Below are 17,980 nucleotides of genomic sequence, written 5' to 3' on the forward strand. Positions count from 1 at the left end.
AGAAACGAAGGCACTCCATTCCTTTCTTATTATTTGAACAAACTTCTTGCCAGTTTTGATTTCAGGTCTGCTGCTCCAAGCCCAAAGTTACACGTGTAGCTTTCAAACACTGCAGAAGGATGTTTATTTTTTGTGCTAGGATATATTTCTAATCAAAGGCAGAAATCAAACATGAACTATGCCTGTCCATCACTAAGATTTCAATACGTGTAGTTTTACAAAATTCTTGATTTTGTGTCAAATGTCGACATTTTACTTCGATGTCTATGCACATTTATATAATACACTACAGCAAATACCTATAAAACCAATTGAGTATTCATGCAGGGTTTTTTTACATCTATTATGTAGTCTGTGCTCCTTGTCAAGTTTGACTCATGTAAATGCCTGCAGAAGGAGCATGTACCATCAGCAGCACTGAGCTTGCTGATCTTTCCAGTGCATTCCTTCTGTGAGTGAAGCAGAGGGATGGGGCTTGCTCCCTGCTTGTTGCTTTGCACAAAGCAAACATTACCAACCAAGTGGAATTGAACCCATGCTTCTATCTAGTTACCCAAGATCTTGGGGGCCTTTTAAAAGAGACCTTGAAGTCAAAGCCCTCTTCACGAGTTGGACTGTCTCCTTCCTCTTTAGCTTGCCCCAACACGGAAATCACTCACTGTTTGTCATACCTCCATGACTCTGTGCATACCTGAACTTTTGGCCTTGCTCTCACCTCTGTGAGTTTCCCCAGCTCTCCCCTCTACTTCTGCCTTCCTCCCCACTAATTTTCTGCTGAACTACCGGTAGCTCATTTGCTGGGTCTTTTCAGGCTCTCTAATTTAATTTCCTTATCACACATGAAACTACGTGGCCCTTGAGCATTTGTCATACATAGGCTCATTAATTTCCCCTCCACTAACACCAGAAGCAAAGAGCAACAGCCTTACTTTACTTTTCCCCATAGAGGGTATGGGTGAGTACCCAACTACTGACTGCCAGGACACTTCTCCATAGCTAATATCACTGAGATTTCCTCTTCCACATTCAGTTGAAACTGGTTCACATATGCCAAAAATGGAAGACAGAGGGATAGACAGAAAACCATCTTCAAAGTAAATGCCTAAAATTCCTACATCCATTAACTGTGATGTCTCATTTTCAAAAAGCATTACATTAAAAGTAAGTAACATTATTTTAAGTGATGGGCTGCATATACTGAGGTCTAAAGCCTGAGCTTTATTCCTTCCTTCCTAACTGCCTTCATCAAACTGCATTCTTCTTACATAAGCATTTCACCCCTTCCACCAGCAAAGAATTCTCCTTTTCATCCTGATTAACCCACACCACCCCACACATCTTGGGAGAAGGGACCCACCACATATATTGGAACATATTTCCTCCAGATTTAGAACAACTTAAAGATGCTGCACACAGTGCATATGCAATGGTTTGAGTGAAAGAGACATGAAAGTCTCTACTGACATTGTAAGTCACAGAATCACAGAATCATGAAAAGGCCACAAAGATCATTTTGTCCATACATCAATCCATTCCCACCATGACCACTAACCACGTCCCTCAGTGCCACACCCCCACATTTCCTGAACAGCTCCAGTGGCTCCACCACCTCTCTGGGCAGCTCCTTCCAAAGTCAATTCAGAAAGCACTGAGGCTGACTCATTTTGCCATGGCCCCAACACAGCAATGCCAGGATGCCCATAGACATGTAAGGAATCATCTCGAAAGCACACATAGCTCATCAGAAAGAAACCAGCCAGTAAGCCTGGTGCTGGAGGAGGAAGGTCTGCTGAAGTATGCTCCTGTGCCTCCTCACTCCCAAGTTATGGGGTTTTACCTCACCCACAGAAGCCTGAAAAACCGCAGTGAAATGAAAATGTTAATGCAATCTGAGCTACTTCAGTACTAGTAGGGGGAACCATTAAAATCTCATGAAAAACGTAATGGAGCTTTTTTTTTTTTTTTTAATTTTTTTTTATGCACTATCCACGTAAGAAAGCAACTTATCAAAACCGTTCTATCCGTCTGACTAATATTTTTGTATATTGCAGGAATTCAAACTAACACGAATGCTGCTAAACTGTAAACCATTTCTCTTCTTGTAAATATTGCAAAGTGTCTGACAGCGCTGCTAATACTGCTGCAATAAAATCTCTAACCAAAAAAAAAAAAAAAAAAAGAAAGAAAAAAGAAGCATTTTAGAAGTACAGAAAAAAACCCTTTCACTATTTCTCACATTTATATTGCTTACCTTCCTTTCTCTGAAAAAAAAAAAAAAAAAAAAGAGAGAGTCATGCAGCTCTACTGTTATGGGCTGCAATCTGGCAATGTTTAAACAGCATTCATCCTACTTAGAGCATAAACAGCACAGCCCTAAAGGAACAGCAAGGTATGGGGAAGGTTATCAGCTCAGCTAAGGGCATTTTGCCCCTTGAATCAGAACTGAGCCAATGTACCATTAAAATATTAAGCTTCTGTTTTAGATAAGCTACAGCTCAGAGAAAACTGATGGGCAATATTATTTTGCTAGAGCAACAGTGATGGAGAAGGGAACTAGAAAAGCTTTGCAGCCTCTCCCTGTCACGCAGGAGGCGAATAGTTCATGGTACATCATGCAGGAGTGTGCTGTGCCTCCCAGGGTTCCCAGTTATACTCCTGCTGTTAAATACTGTCTGGGAAACAAGAAGCAAGTCTTCTATTTTATACTGTTTGTCATCATAACAGCTTCTCCTGACCACGAGAAGTACAAATGGTATCAAGGAATACATGAGGCCATGGTCCTGACAGACTGCTGATATTGACAGAGGGTGTCAGAGACCTCCCGAGTGCTGTGCTATCCCAGAGCCTATGTTGAACATCTGCAGAATTAAACTACACCCACAGCTTTTAAAATAAAAAACAATGCCTTTTACACAGACGTTTCATCTTATGAGGAGTCTGGTGGCTCAGCCATCTTCAGATATCTCCACTTCCCACCCAGATGCTTCTGCACACTACACCATAAAAACCATCCTTCCAGTCAACAGCTTAACAGGGTCAGCTGAAGCAACACTGTAACAACAACCAAAAAACCTCTGATAAACCAGAAAGGAACAGCACATTACACTCTAAACTCTGTCATTTCAGAGCAAGCTCTGGAAATCACAAGCTTGGAAAACAGGGGCCTATGTGACATTCGCACCTCTGACTGCAGCCGTGTCCGGGTGTTCGGCATTGGCTTCAAGGATTCTCCCCATCTGCACTGCGAAGTCACCAGATTAATTGTAAGTAACTTCCCATGGGCTCATTAAGTATTGATGATACAGTCATGCTGTGTCACATTTGCATTAAACTCCTCAACCCTGAGCAGTACAGACTGCCTTCCCATTGCTGCAGTAGTTACAGATCCCATTACCGATATGTTTGCTATGAGTGGGGGAGCTGAAGAAGCTCAGCCCTTTTCTGATGCCTTGGAAATGCAAAGTTATATCTAGTCAGTTTTGTTCTGCGGGGTTTTGTTTGACTCTTGTTTGCTTCAGCTACACTGTAGTCCAGTGAAGCCCAAAATCACAACTATTATTTCTCATTTTGTGCATCTGCAATGATTGGTTGCTTTCTTACACTTGTTTGAATGCTAAGTGTTGCAGTTAAATACAAGGCTTCCTCCGCACATTTATAGGCTCCAATAGTTCAATACCAAGTCACAGGTTCCACTGACTATTAAACCCATCTCTTCTGCTAACATAATTTTATTATGAACACAAGGGCAATGCTAGGACTGAATTATTTGGTACATCTGCATGCACAGACAGGAGATGCTGGATTCATCTCATAAATCTACCTCATAAAAAGATGTTGAGCCTGATCCCTTTCATTCTTAACAAGACACAGCTGAGATTAGCATACCTTGCTCACTTATGATATCACGTGCCCTGAGCAAGTAGTCAATGATGCAGTCAATGTAGCTCAGCAGCAAACAATGCCTGAAGGTGTCAGAAGGTTCTCAAGCTGCAGAGCTCTAGGAGCAACCACAGTGCTGCTTCACCACATTCCCCTGGCTCATCCTAGCTGCTCATCCAAAATGCCTTCCTAAAGCAACAGATCGCTTGCATGCATAGAGCAGCATAGATGGCTTTTTGCTGTGGTTATAGTAACAACATTACCTCTTTCAATAAACCATCTGTAAATGCCTTCTATTATTAATTGGAAATATAAGCATATGTTGACAACTGGAACTTCTTTGTATGAGCCCTCAGTTTCTGCACTCTCCTTCTGTTTAACTGTAGCATCTCAACGGCGAATGGATATCAAGAGATCAAGAAACCACACGAGCAGATTTTCTCAGCTCTAAGGCTGTTGACTGCCAGATTCCTCTCCTGAACATTACAGAGATGGAGGCTGTGCACTTTGTAGCTGGCGATGAGCCGTTCGCGAGATGGCAAGTGAAAGTAGGAATTTCTTCTTATGTTTCTAAGACATGATTTAAAAGAAGAAAATCAGTTGTCATGGTAAATTAAAATGCAAAGTGTAAATGCATCCCTTCAGAATAGGAGATGCCTCACATTAATGTCCTGGAGATGGGGGGAAAAAACATAACCAAAGCAATGGGAGCTAAAAACAGGTGTCTATGTAGGCAATCCAAAAGCACAAATTGCAATCACTTCTCCAGGTAATCACCTGAGATTGATGCAGCTGGACTAATCAATTGTTAATCATTAGTATTTCATTTCTGGAAACTCCATCTCAAACTCATGATTAGGAAGCAAGCGCAAAGTTGTTCTGACCCCTGGTTTCAAGGCAGCCATTTGCACTGCACAGTGAGCAGGCATGGCATGGTGCGGTCTTGGACGGCTGTGTGTGCAGTGCCTGCATGAGCTGGGTCAGCTCGGTTGTGATTTTAGCCTCTTTTGTGATACTTAAATATTTCTAAGACATTGGTGTCTTGCTGACCTTGTTCCTGCTCACTTTGGTCTAGTGCTCAGCCAGGCTGGTTATTTCAGCAGATACAGTTCCTTTGCTAAGACTGAATTTATTTAAATGAGAAATATATCCTGCTATGGAAGGAAGACTGCAGATGTGTATTGAACATTTCCACGTGTAAAAATAAAACACTTGGGTGCAAAATTTCTGTGGGAGCAGAGCTCGTCTGTCAGCCCTTTATCCAGTGCAACCAGGATAGGTGGCATGCAGCCAGAGTGCATTACACTCAGTTTGCTTTCAGGAGCTGCCTTCCAGCCATGAGGAGGTCTGTGTGATTTTTCTTACTTTTTTCCTCCCAAAACACATCTAGAAGGCCTTTTTCCTTGCACTTGAGTTCAAAGAAATCTCTGTGCTTGGGAGCCTGCTGCCTTTCCCCTCACCTCTGAATGCTGAAGAAGAACCAGGGCCATGGCTGGCAACGTGTGCACATTTAAATCCCCTTGGTCCCACACTCTGGCATGCTAACCCCAGTCCTCCCATGGACTTCTTTGCTGAGTGAACTGTCAAGGAAGAACTCGGAGCTTGGTTTCAAAGGCAGTGAGCAACACATGACAGCACAGAGAACAAAATGATGGATCTTTTCAAGATTAAAAAATAAAAATAAAAATAAAAAAAGGGTTTGAAAAGATTTCCACAACCATTCAAAAATTTGCACTCCAGAAAATTCCTGGTATAACTTACTGCAATGTTAAACTTCATGTTTATATTAATAGATACTTTTTCAAACACAGGGAAAAGTTTGTTCCCAAAATCATAATAAATATTTCTATCTAAAAAAAAAAAAACAACATTCATTATTTTCAGAATCTCTCCTCATTCTCAAAGCAAATTTCAAGGGAATCAGCAAAGTTTCACATAAGCTTTTTTCACTGCTGAAGCTGGGGGAACAAGAGCTTCCCAAGCTCTTCTCAGTGCTCTTTTATGTATTTGTGCTTCATTTTTCACTTGTTCTTCCCATGGCATGGTGCTGCATGTCAATAAGAGTACATGAGATACAGTACAACTCATGGGATAATTGGTTTAAATACCAAAACACAACGCCCACTTGGACAGCAGTTGAGAGAGGCTGTCCACGCAGACACCTGGGTGAAGGGGTGGAAGAGCCTGGCAGGTACTTACTGAATTTGGGAAGCAGTTTTGTGGTTATCTTCAATTTGTTATCATTGCCTGTATTTGTCAGGAGCAGGAAAAATATTTGCTTAGAAGTCAGACTAACAGAAGCTGAATTTGAATTCAACAAGTTCTCACAGCTTTCATTTCTCATTTATAAAACATTCATATGAGTCAAATTGTATTTCAATGATGAGCAACACACCAAGATCACTTCATGGTGCATGAAATGCACTTTGTGTATAAAGGAAAGGCCTCCTCCCTGTCCTGGCTGCTGGTCCAGAAGCAGCATCTCTCCCTTTCCAGGGGACTCGTGCATTCAAACAGGCAAGAAACAGCTCTCAGCAAGCTTTTGGCATTTAAGGGTCAACCCAGTCTGAATAGAGGTTTGCCCCAGCTCAGTTCTCATTGCTGCTTTTGGACTTTGTTTCACATCACTAAGGTGACTAATGGAAAAGCAATTGAAACAACCATAAATGGACCCAATTCTAAAAAGGCATCAAAATGGAAGTTTGTAATAATCAGTAGAAAAAATATATATACAGGTTTAAAAAGAAATGGAAACAGTTACCTTCTATTCACAATGCTCACTTCAGACATAAAAATTAAGTCTATTTTATAGCTTTTTATATTTTTCCCTGTCTATTCATTTCACCCACTATTAGTGCACTAACACTGAAACAACACTGGACACTCTGGTTAAAGAGAGAAATGGAATATAAAATGCATTAAGAATAATGTATTCCTAATGGAAGTTCTGCTGCCTGTAAGCACTGCAGTTCAGAGAAGAGACAGCCCTGGAGTGCTGCCTCTCTTGTTTGTTCTTCTCACAGGGAGGAGGATAAGCTCCTTGGAGTCATAAAATGACTTGGGTTGAAAGGGACCTCAAGAATCAGCAAGTTTCAAGCCCCCTGCTGCACGCAGGGTTGCCAACCACTAGATCTAGTATCGGTACTTTACTTCTTCAACAAATATTTTTGTATTTGGGATTTCCACGCTATTCTGTTATCTTTTCACTTTTATCAGGGAAAAAGAAAATTAAATTTAAATGTAGATTCACATAAACCTTTATATTGTGTAAGTAGTCATATATTAAAACTGCCAGCCTAAATTAAGGCTTTCTAAAGAGCCTACATGTACAGGGCTGCCCTTCTAATATACCTTCCTATGGAAATAGGACCGTTGCTGTCTGGTATTATCCACCCCAGCACTTTTTAGAGGTTAATATAAAACATCCTTTCCTTTTTTCTTCTTCTTCTTAAGGTTATTGCTAACTGATTTACCACATTGTAAGAAAGAGATCCAAAAGTTCAGCCAAATATCTTACTTTCATTTCACACCTTCCTGGAATCCATCCTTACAGTATTCAAGTCTCTGTGCAGCCTCCACAATCATACTGAATAAAGAAATAAATAAAAACCTAAGGAAAGAAGCACCTCACCGCAATCAGAAAAGTTGAATGCCAGCTGAGCCAAAAGATCTTTTAGTTATTAATGAATAGTTTCCACTTTGGAGCATTAAGCAATTTGTTAGCTTGCTGTAGAGCGACTCATGAGTGCTTTAATTTGTCCTATTGGCAGGCATCCAGTTCAAGGGTGCAACAGTATACGCTCCAAAATGGGCAGACAGTCTCCATATGGAACATTATTACTTATAAGGATGATTTTTGTATCATTTAGATCACTGATGATGGCTTCCAGTACAGTAATTCCAGAGTGCTGACCCTGTACGACGCAGTCTGCCAGGCCTGCGAATCCCATCCAACCGGACTTTGTAAATTAAAGGTAATTTAAAGAGCATAAATGTTCAATATGGGTCATTCATCTCCTCCTTAGCCCTCTCTCTCCCTCTGATGCACTGTGTGCAATAACTGTTTTAGAAGAGGAAAATCTATTTCATAGTTCAGAAGAACAGCCTGATACTTCTCTGTCTTTCACAATCTCCTGTCTGTGTATATGTATATAAATATTTATATGTGTATATATACATATATTTGTATATATATATGTATTTATGTATGTATATGTCCTCTCTGTGTTGGACCTTTCTCAGAAGGGCACTTCGCAAAGAGCATGGCAGACAATAGGTATGTGGGCAAATGTCAATGGCGGTAAATAGGACTGTGGCTGCCCTGCCATGAAGCTTGTCTCTGCTGTTGAAGTATCCTTCCTAGGAAGCGCTGCTAGCTCTCCCAGGCTAGTTGGATGGGGTACTGCAGCTGTAAGGTATTTCACTTCTACACCCATTTTCTGCTGCCTCGAAAGATATACTATGACGTATGTTACGTGGTCTTTGTCATATAAAAGCACACTTGAGAGAACATCAAACATTCTTGCTTACATTAAATAACACTAAGTACAAACATATAGTGCTTTGACAGCTTCAAAACCATAATCAAAAGCCTAGTGCTATGTTTAAAACTGCCAGCACACTGGGAACTGCCAGGAGAGCACTACATCCTTTTGTTTTCCTGTGAACTTTCCAGTGTAACATCCTTCATCCCTTGCAAACGAGATTGCCTGCTCTTATTTTCTATAGCACTGCATTAGGCACCTTTTCTCTTTTGCAAAGGGGCTTTAAAAAATACTTTTGCTGATAAGAATATTTGAATGTGCTAATCCTGCTTTCCTACCCTGAGGCAAGTACAAGGGAACAGGAGACCACCGGTCTAAAATGAAGATTAATCAGGTACATCTTAACCTATTTGCCTCGCTGTTCTCATTAACACTAATGGGAAAACACAGTTTTCAAAGTTGCACTGATTGCAGTAAAGTAGCAGTTACCAAGATAAGATGAAAGATCGCATTTCTCTAATAAATCAGTAAGCAGAACTGGTTTATAAGCCCAAATGAGGGCAAAGCTATTTCAATCTAAGAATAAAAATAATTATGTCATAACTACGTCAATTAAAACTATTTGTTGTTGGTTTTTTTAATGACAAAGGCTTTACGTATTCTTTCACTTTTGGAACTCAGAAATATACGTACCATCTCAATATACTGGTTTGCTCTTGGTGTCATAATAATTTCTAGCCTGAGATGCTTCAAGGGATTATTTGAACTAGGCTTCCAATTGCATCAAACCACATTCTAATTACTCCACTTATAACATCACTTTGCAATACCTAAATTGCTTTCAGAAAAGGTGTTTCAATTAAGGGACATTTTATACCTGGCCAGTTTGCATTCTGTGTTCCTCTTTTATGGAGCCTATTCTCCACCACATTATCACATCAGAAAAACAGCAGCTTTTTCATCAGAACTTCAAGCCTTTGAATGCAACAATGTAATAAAATCTAATTCACATCCAAATTTCAGTGTTGGAAATCTGACATGGGGAAAATTATGACTCTTTTTAGGTTTGGGTTTTCTGCATATTTTTTACTTGTTGCACTCAAAGTTGTACTGTTTCACCACCCATACTGCCCACTAACCCGAGTCCCTTAGTACCACATCTACACAATTCCTGAACACCTACTTGAGATTTCACAGAACTCACTTCTGACAGCTACAAAATAGTCGCCACATCAGTAGTCACAGCTGGAAATAATGATCACATCCACTACATACTGTTAAAATGAAAACAGAATCGTGCTCACATTCATCTGGGATGAATAGCATTACAAGTTACCTAAGAAAAAGGATTCAAAGCTACAGGGATTGTACATGGAAACTGAATGACCTCCACATCATGCTTTCACCCTGTCAGAAGAAAGCACCAGCATATAAATTGATATCCATTTATTGTTTCAAGAGACAGGCAAGATCCTGCTTATCTCCAAAATCCACCCACCCATTTTTATTTCCTTTCTTGACAGGACAATACTTGTAATATAGATGGACTTTGCTATGGAGAAGGAGAGTCAAGCCCCGCCAGTCCTTGTCTTCTCTGTGAACCTGGCATTTCAAAGTTCACCTGGTCTATTAATGAAAGTAAGACAGCTTTTTTCTAAGATTTAGAAGCACTTAGCTTAGAATTTAGTAGTCTATGAAATGCACAGTTCCTCAACATGTTGATATGGATCTATTCTACATAGTGCTTGTGGACTCTTTGCAGTGGAATAATAACTGGGGACACAGAAAGAACTCCACCGTGTTTACTAAGCATCCTCTAGCTTCTTCTCTTGTTCTGGCCAAAACCTGACCAATCTTTAATTAATAAAACCAAACCCTATAAAGAAGTTTTTTATATGCTGATACCACATGCAGGGCCCTTATCTGTCAGCAAAAGGTGATGGACCCTAAAAACAACTATAATCATCTCACAGGTACAAATCTTTAAGGGAACGATTTGAGGAAAACACTACTTTTAAAACACTAATGTATGTTTTTTTCTATCTGTAATAAATGTTTTCTTTCTCTGAGCCAAATACTGTGAAATGCTCCACAAAAGACCACAGATTGGCCCCGACTCTAAGTGATAAGGAAACAAGCAGCTCATTGTGCAGCCCTTCATAGCAGGGGTCATGGGGAAAGCTGCCTTTCAAGCATTCAAGCATCTCTTGAATGCTAAGGATGGCACTGGCATTCTTAGCCACCTGGGCACTCTGCTGCCTCAAGTTCAGCTGACTCTCAACTAACAACCCCAGATAAGATCTGATCTTATGTTCTTTTGTGTCTATAACACCTCATTACCCTCCATCCAGTAAACACCATCTTTGTGTTTATCTTTAAATGCACCTCATCATCAATATTTCACTGATTACTTTGGGCACAACTCTTATGGGCTCCACTGCTTTATTGTTTGTGAAGTAAAAATTAAATTAATAGATGGGAGATCTCAACAGTTCTGCTGGAGAAGCAGCTTAGAAAGCTTTGATAGCACAGCAGCAATGAGTGCAGAGGCATTTAAATAGCTGCATAATGTGAGGCATGCTATGGAAAGCAAAGTGTGATAGGATATGCACACATAAAAGAAACCCTGATGATGCAAAGATACAGGTTGTCTTTATGAGAACAAATACACAGTCCATAATTTTAGAGAGTGACTTTAAATGGAATTCAGTTGTTTTTGATCAGTCCACATCATAAATATTCTCTAAGTTAAAAATAATTGTGGACAAGTTGCATTGTAAGAAGATTCCTGTAAATATCAGTACATGTCAATTTGTACTGCTGGTTAAAGAGGAAAGAGGCTGGAGACAGAGGAGGTTTCTGACACTGAGATGAAACTTCCAGCCCTGCATTGTGCTGCTGTCACCTGAAGGTATTCATTTGATCTTACTTTTCCTTGCTTTCTAATATTAAAATGTAATATTTTTCTCCACTTTGTCTTGCTCGCATCTTTTCATTGTAAATATCTTCAGGCAGCATTTGTCTAGTACTGTACAATAGCCCAGTATAATTAGGCTTTTATCATCATTAACAAAATACCGAACGTAAACAACAACAAAAACAAAACTAAAAATAACAAGGCCAATGTTGATATGATATGCACTAATGTCTCCAAGGATAGAGAATTTCAGTATCACAGATGTACATCTCCTGGCACTGAGAAGATCATTATTCCAGAAATGTCCAACTGAATTCAATCAAACTGCTGAGGCTTAATTACCACTCACGTGTAAAGACAGTAGAAGCTACTCAATGGAAGAGTTACACAACTTTTGCCCCCAAAAGCTGCCCAGCCAATTTGTCAGTCATCATTTTGAGAACTGCTTTACATATATTTAAACAGAGTAGGGTAGAGTAGGGTGGACCAGTATAGGTGCGTTAGAGATACAGTTAAAATTTCAGTAAGAACTAGGGAACACGGAGCAGTAGGAGGTTACAAAAGACACATCCCCTCTCCCCCATGTTTTTCATACACAACAGTAATCAGAGTACCATATAGAACATGAGAAAAATAGGAGTAAAAAAGTATGTGTTTGGTAAAGACATTTGCTGCCTCTAACATCTAAATTGTTTCCTCCACCAGTCTCAGGATACTTTCATCACTGAGAGAACCCCTACAAAGACCTGTACTGTGAATCTTTACACGGCAGAAACAAGAATTTATGTAATCATGGTTTCATTTTTGCTGTTTAGACAACCTGCCTCCTGTGTTCCAGGCCCCCTCCAGCCAGCTGCTGACATTTATTGGTGAGAATTTTGTTTACCAGTTAACAGCGGTGGATCCGGAAGGGTCAGCTGTGCTATTCATCTTAGAGGCTGGGCCACAGGATGCCAGGCTCTCTCCCGCTGGCCTTCTTATCTGGAAAGTTGATTCAGAAGAAATGCAGACCTTTGAATTCACTGTGTCGGATGAATGCAATGCGCAGAGAAGATACACTGTTGAGGTAAGGAAAGAATACTTAAAAGGAAAGAATAACACACCTGTTTATCATGTTCTCATTTTGGTGCAATTGTCACTGAAACTAATAATTTGTTACTGTCTAAAAACAAAAACAAAACAAAAAAAAAATAACTCATAAACCCTTATATTATGCAGCATAGCAATAATGATCAATTAATGGAATAAATATCTCTGAGAATGTAGAAACTACATATACAGTGAACAAGAGAGAGTGCTGTTGATTGCTGTTTGAAAGAACTCTCTTTCAGAGCCTGTTAATGGTTCATTAATCTGCTTTAAAATTCACATTCTGCATTTGGATCGCAGAGAAGAAAAAAATAAAAAAGCATATAACATAAAAGACTGAGTTTCAGCTATAAAAGGGAGATTATAACTCATTCTCAATGATATCTTTAGAGGGTGTCTTGCTCTTATGTCATTACTCCACACTTGAAGTTTCTTGGCAGAGCTCGTGCATGACTTTATTGCATAGCCTAACATTAATCCTGTGATAGGATGAGCTAATAAAGTGGGATGCAGAACCTTGACAAGAGAACAATTTTGTGAAGAAAAGGATATTTTTTCCTAAAGACTCCAATTTCCACTCATTCAAGCTACTCACATCAAAAAATACTGATCTGCTGAACACAGACAGCAAAGGGGAAATGTTTCAAACTAGATTTGCGTTTAACAAAATGGGAGAGTACTGAGATTTGAATCTGTTGAAATCCTGTCCTCATCCATATGTAACACGACTGTGGATCTCTATTCCTTGAGAGAGAAACTGGGTAAAGGATGCCACAATCCTCATCCTGACTGGGAGCCATTTATAATGTAAAACAATAAGGAAGATACACAGGCAGGCAAAGAGATTTTTCATTTCTTTGAAGAATGAGGAACAAATCTTGCCCTCAGACACTGTGTAAAAACCGCTGTTATAGCAAATAGGGTTTCTTTCTCATAAGAAGTTAGAATGTGCCCCTAAATGATGAACAAAAAAATCCCTCTAAAGCCAAGATTCCAGTCAGATAAATAAGTATGCTGAGTACAAGACCATCAATCTAGACAAAAGAAATGGGTTAGAAATAAGTATTCATAATACTAGGCAACGTGTTTGCACTGCAAACCTGGCCCTTCCTGATGGGTACCAATATACCTCTCAGCAGTGATTATTCAGAGGAATCTTATCACAACTCTCTTTTGCCTTCTGCAGGTTCGAGTGAAGCCCTGCAGCTGTCTCAATGGTGGAACATGTGTTACCAATATTAAATTCCCTCCAGGCCTTGGTGAATATCTGTGTTTATGTCCAAATGGATTTGATGGAGGGCTTTGTCAGGAAGATATTAATGAGTGCAAATCAAACCCGTGCAAAAGCGGAACATGCGTGGATGGTGTGGACAGCTATGCTTGTGAATGTCCCCCTGGTTTAGGAGGTAAGACATCCTTTCTTCCAGCTCTAACTAGAGACAAATTGCATTTCAGGAAGTTTTGAGTGCAGTGCAACCAGAGGAATATGTCAAATGGTGAACATTTTATTCCTTTTCTGACATAGCTTTTGACATATCATATGTAAAAGCAGCAATCTAATTATCCACGCTCAAGGAAGGAATGGACCTACAGGTCTGCATCCTGATACAACCATGATAGTGTGGTCAGCCCCCCTGTCTCAGCTTCCTCCAGTTCATTTCCCAGCTATCCACATGTGAGATGAGCTAAGCAAAGTCTAAGCTTCTAAACTGTTCAGGGCTGACCACAATATGATTTTAAGGGCTATAGGCAAGAGGAATGATCACTGTCCCCAGAAAGTTCCTTTCAGAAATGCAGAATATAAAGCACAAAGAGGAGGAATAGGAGAAGAAAATGCAGTTGAGACAGAAGAGGTGGCTGCAAGACTAACAGTGCAAACAGGAACAGAAGGAGTGAGAACCTGAAGTGTCAGGTGAGAGAGCAGCATCTGGTGAGATCGCAGAGGTGAGAGCTGCTTGGAATTGTGCTGGGCTGTGTGGAGCTGCTTCCAGGTGTCACACAGAGTCTCGCACATCCTCCACACCAGGACCCACATTCCAGCTGCTGGAATCACAGCTTGCTGCCAACACAACAAGCTTTCCCATCAGCCCAAACATGCTGCCTTCTGGAGCCCTGCTGAAGCCTTTTTGTTTGCAGTTTATCCTTTCAGGAGGCAGACAGCAAACCTGAACATACAGGATTTCTAAACGTGGCCTTTTCTTAGCTTTGCTGCTAGCATCAGTGCCATTTAAAAGAGCAGCCACTCGCATAGTAGTCATTAGTTTGATTAGTCATTGGAAAGTCATTGTCTTTGAGTTACTATCCATTCATGTCAGAGTCAAAACAGCCTCCCAGCAGTGAAGGAAGGGTACTAACAGAAACTGTGTTAAGATACTGTTTGGGTGAGCACCATTTGAAAAGCAAGGGAAAAGTATAGGGGGGAAAAAAAAAGAAAAAAAAAAAAAAAAAAAAAAAACAATAAAAAACCACCTTAATCTGAACTCACATTTTCGTGCTTGAAATCATTGTAAAAAAACCCAAAACTGGTCTGTTCACATGTGAAAGCGTGAACGAATTCATGACACCCAAAATATTGACTTCAGTACAGCGCTGTATCTTTGAAAATTTCAAGTAGAAGTAACATCAAAAGCATGTAACTATTACTGCATATGGTACCTATATACAAAAACCATGAGCAGATTATCCTCTGTGGGTTCACGGAGGCAGGAAGGCAACCTTTCTCTCTTCCAGGAGTTAATGACACCTTCTCTGTTTTAGTTATGTGGGATTCAAAGTTCAGGCTTTATTACATATAGGATTCCAACAGAAATGAAACAAAAGCAATTCAGAGTTGGAAGCTCATAAAAGTGGCCCAAAAGTTTCACGTTGTTCTGATAGTTGAGTCCAGGTAATGGGACAGTACAGCCAAAATCTGCTGTCTGAAGTGTTTATGCCACAAAATACTAGCAAGAGAGCTATGCACAAGCCTGTGCATACAGAAACATGACAGAAATATTGATCAAAATACAACACTTCAAACAAAATAAACACATTTAGAGTGGCACGGTCTTAAATTCCCCTGGAAATGATTTCCCCAGGGAAATCGGGGAACATCTTCAGCTGGATTTGGTTAAATACTTTAAATGCACTGTTGAGAATAATTCTTTGCCACCTTCAAGGAGGTAGATTAAGTGGACAAAAAACAACTCCATGAGGTAATAACATCAGTGTATCTGCTCCTGTTCACTGACCTTCACCAGTTTCTCACTCCTGAACATAGATGGAACAGAATGAAATCAAGCTCTATTATTCCACATATAATAGTTTGCCATAATAACAACGCTTTGTTTATAAAATCCTATGGTGTATATTCTAAAACGTGGTTCTTATTCTTACACAAACAGTCAAGAATGGAATATCCAACACTTCAGAATAACGTGCCTGAAAGCAGCATACAGCCAGCTCTGAAAATAAGGACAAGGGACACCTTAATGGCCATAAAAACACTGCTTTCCCAAATCCTCTAGCCCTGTCAGCTTAGATAAATGTGCAGTGCTTTTGCTGTACCTCCCCAACCCAAAAGCTAAAACAGAATCAACAGCAAAATAAAAATATGATTGTGCAAAACAGAAATACATCTCAAAATTTTAATAGCAGGTGAGAAATTATAAGCAAGTGGAGCTGAAAGCCAGCTGGGAAGATCATTTTACTTCAGGGTAGGTTCTGTGACAACAATAAAAGCTCATCCTTGATGCTGTGTTTATGTCTCAGTTCCCCAGAAAAACATCAATAATCTAATGAGAAGGCAATGCTATACTGCTCAAGTGACAGCATCATTTCACCATCAAATCTTTACAAATGATAGGGAACAGGTAGTAGAAACAAAATGTTAACTCTCTTAAGAGCTTCCAAAACACCACTGCAGGAGAAGGATAAAGAACAAAGTATTTTGCTGAATGGTAGCAATTCAGGTGCATCTGTGTATCTCTGGCAGTCTAAATGCATAACGTAGAAAAGGGAACAAGGCAGGGGGAGCCACAAGAAAATGTGAGAGGATGATGACTCCAGAATTATTAATACTTTCAATTTCTGCAGAGGCTAATGCATGCTTATCTCATTGTGCATTCAAAGCTCATTCATTCTCCTGCACCAGTGTTAACAAGAATTCCTATTGTTTCTTCTTTTGGTCACTGAAAGCAAGAATCTTATCTACTTGAGAACAGAACACCTCCTTGAAAAAACTGCATCTAAATCACAAAACCATCCTTTCTTTCCCTATGTCTCCATTCACTAATATGGGGGCAGAGAAGAAGAAAAGGAAACTGGAACAACAACAAAAAAAAAGTGTTCATGGTTTGTAATAACTTTACAGTCTTTCAATGAGATTTCCTCTTCATTTAGATTCAGTTTAACTTGAACACAGTCAAAAAGTCCTTCCCTATATCTGTAGGTGGTCAGCTCCTCTCAAGGCATGAAAGGAGTTGATCTTCTCAGCCAATTTCTCATGCGGGGACGGAGAAATAGAGCTGGCAAGGAAACAGATGTTTCAACCTTGCAACCTGAAGATCTTTTATTCCTAATGTTTTTGTTTGTGTGGTAGCAGTGTCAACAGAACTGGAACTCCCTTGTGTTGCAGCGCACTGGAGGTCACGCAGGCACAGTAACTGACATTTCTTGTGGAAGACAATTTTCTATCAATTTCTACTGCCTCTCCAGCAACCTTCAGCAAAGTTTAAGACTTTCCAAACATTCACCTCAGACATTGTTGGATTAACATCATGCCAGCACTGATCAGATAGCATTTAAAATTAAGTCTCTTAGAGCAAAGTGAAGTGGTGCTTGCATAGTTCTACGCTTAAATTGGCTGGGTGGGTGTTAAAATATAGGCTGTTATTTATGGTTATCCTTTGTTTTCTCTAAAGTCTCAGGAATGAGAGCATTAAAGTCAGCCCTCTGCAAAATAGTGTGGGATAAGGAGGGAAAAAGAGGAAAAGGGATTGAGGGAGAAGTAGATCTTGTTACGTAAACTGGGAACTCCATTCTTACTTTGATTGCCTGTTATTGTGTTTCATCTTTAAACTACACTTAGGGAAAAAAAAAATAATTACTAATCTAAACAACAGAAAACTCATTCAATATTCCCCACAATATGATGTCTAAGAATCTCCTAATGTGTTATCAGAAAGCAGTATCAGATAGAAACAGCATGATGCTATCAATGTGCTAATTAAATTATACATTATAAACAATAATCCAAAATGTAACAAAAGAGAAAAACTAAATTAATACCTGTAACACTAAGTGATGTCCAAACAAGGAGTGCTTTCCTAAGCAAGAAGCATGCACAAGTAGAACAATCTCTATTCAGATGGCACCAGAAAAAGGACATGGCTTTTGTTCTGCTGTTCATTTTTTTGTCTGCCCACAAGACAAAGCAGGCATGAGAAGGTGAAGTCACTAGCTATATTGAGGCAGTACAACCAAGAGAGACTTCAATTGGATTTTCTTACATGGAGATGCTATTTTAACTTGAAAGCAGCTCTGGAACCTATCTGAAATGCTGAAGAAATGAGAGATTATGCTGCAGAAGATGAATAACAACGTTCTGTTTCTCTAATTCATTCCTCTGTGC

General features: G+C 39.7%; 1 protein-coding gene across 5 annotated transcripts in view; it reads left to right on the top strand.

Annotated features, from left to right (window-relative positions):
• The window catches only part of LOC107317000 (von Willebrand factor D and EGF domain-containing protein-like), a 162,922-nt gene that overhangs the window by 86,025 nt on the left and 58,917 nt on the right, over positions 1-17,980 (top strand). For 4 of the 5 annotated variants that reach the window (XM_085552978.1, XM_015869184.3, XM_085552979.1 and 1 more), the window contains 6 exons: positions 3,127-3,263; positions 4,266-4,427; positions 7,749-7,853; positions 9,887-10,001; positions 12,096-12,346; positions 13,556-13,775. In XM_085552978.1, coding sequence (XP_085409104.1) covers positions 3,127-3,263; positions 4,266-4,427; positions 7,749-7,853; positions 9,887-10,001; positions 12,096-12,346; positions 13,556-13,775 — 990 coding nt within the window. Of the gene's footprint in view, positions 1-3,126; positions 3,264-4,265; positions 4,428-7,748; positions 7,854-9,886; positions 10,002-12,095; positions 12,347-13,555; positions 13,776-17,980 lie in introns of those variants that run through there. The other variant, XM_085552981.1, reaches the window with a different exon arrangement.

The sequence above is a fragment of the Coturnix japonica genome, chromosome 7 (assembly GCF_054131305.1).
Source record: "Coturnix japonica strain WE chromosome 7, WE-NBRP24, whole genome shotgun sequence".
NCBI classification, from domain to species: domain Eukaryota; kingdom Metazoa; phylum Chordata; class Aves; order Galliformes; family Phasianidae; genus Coturnix; species Coturnix japonica.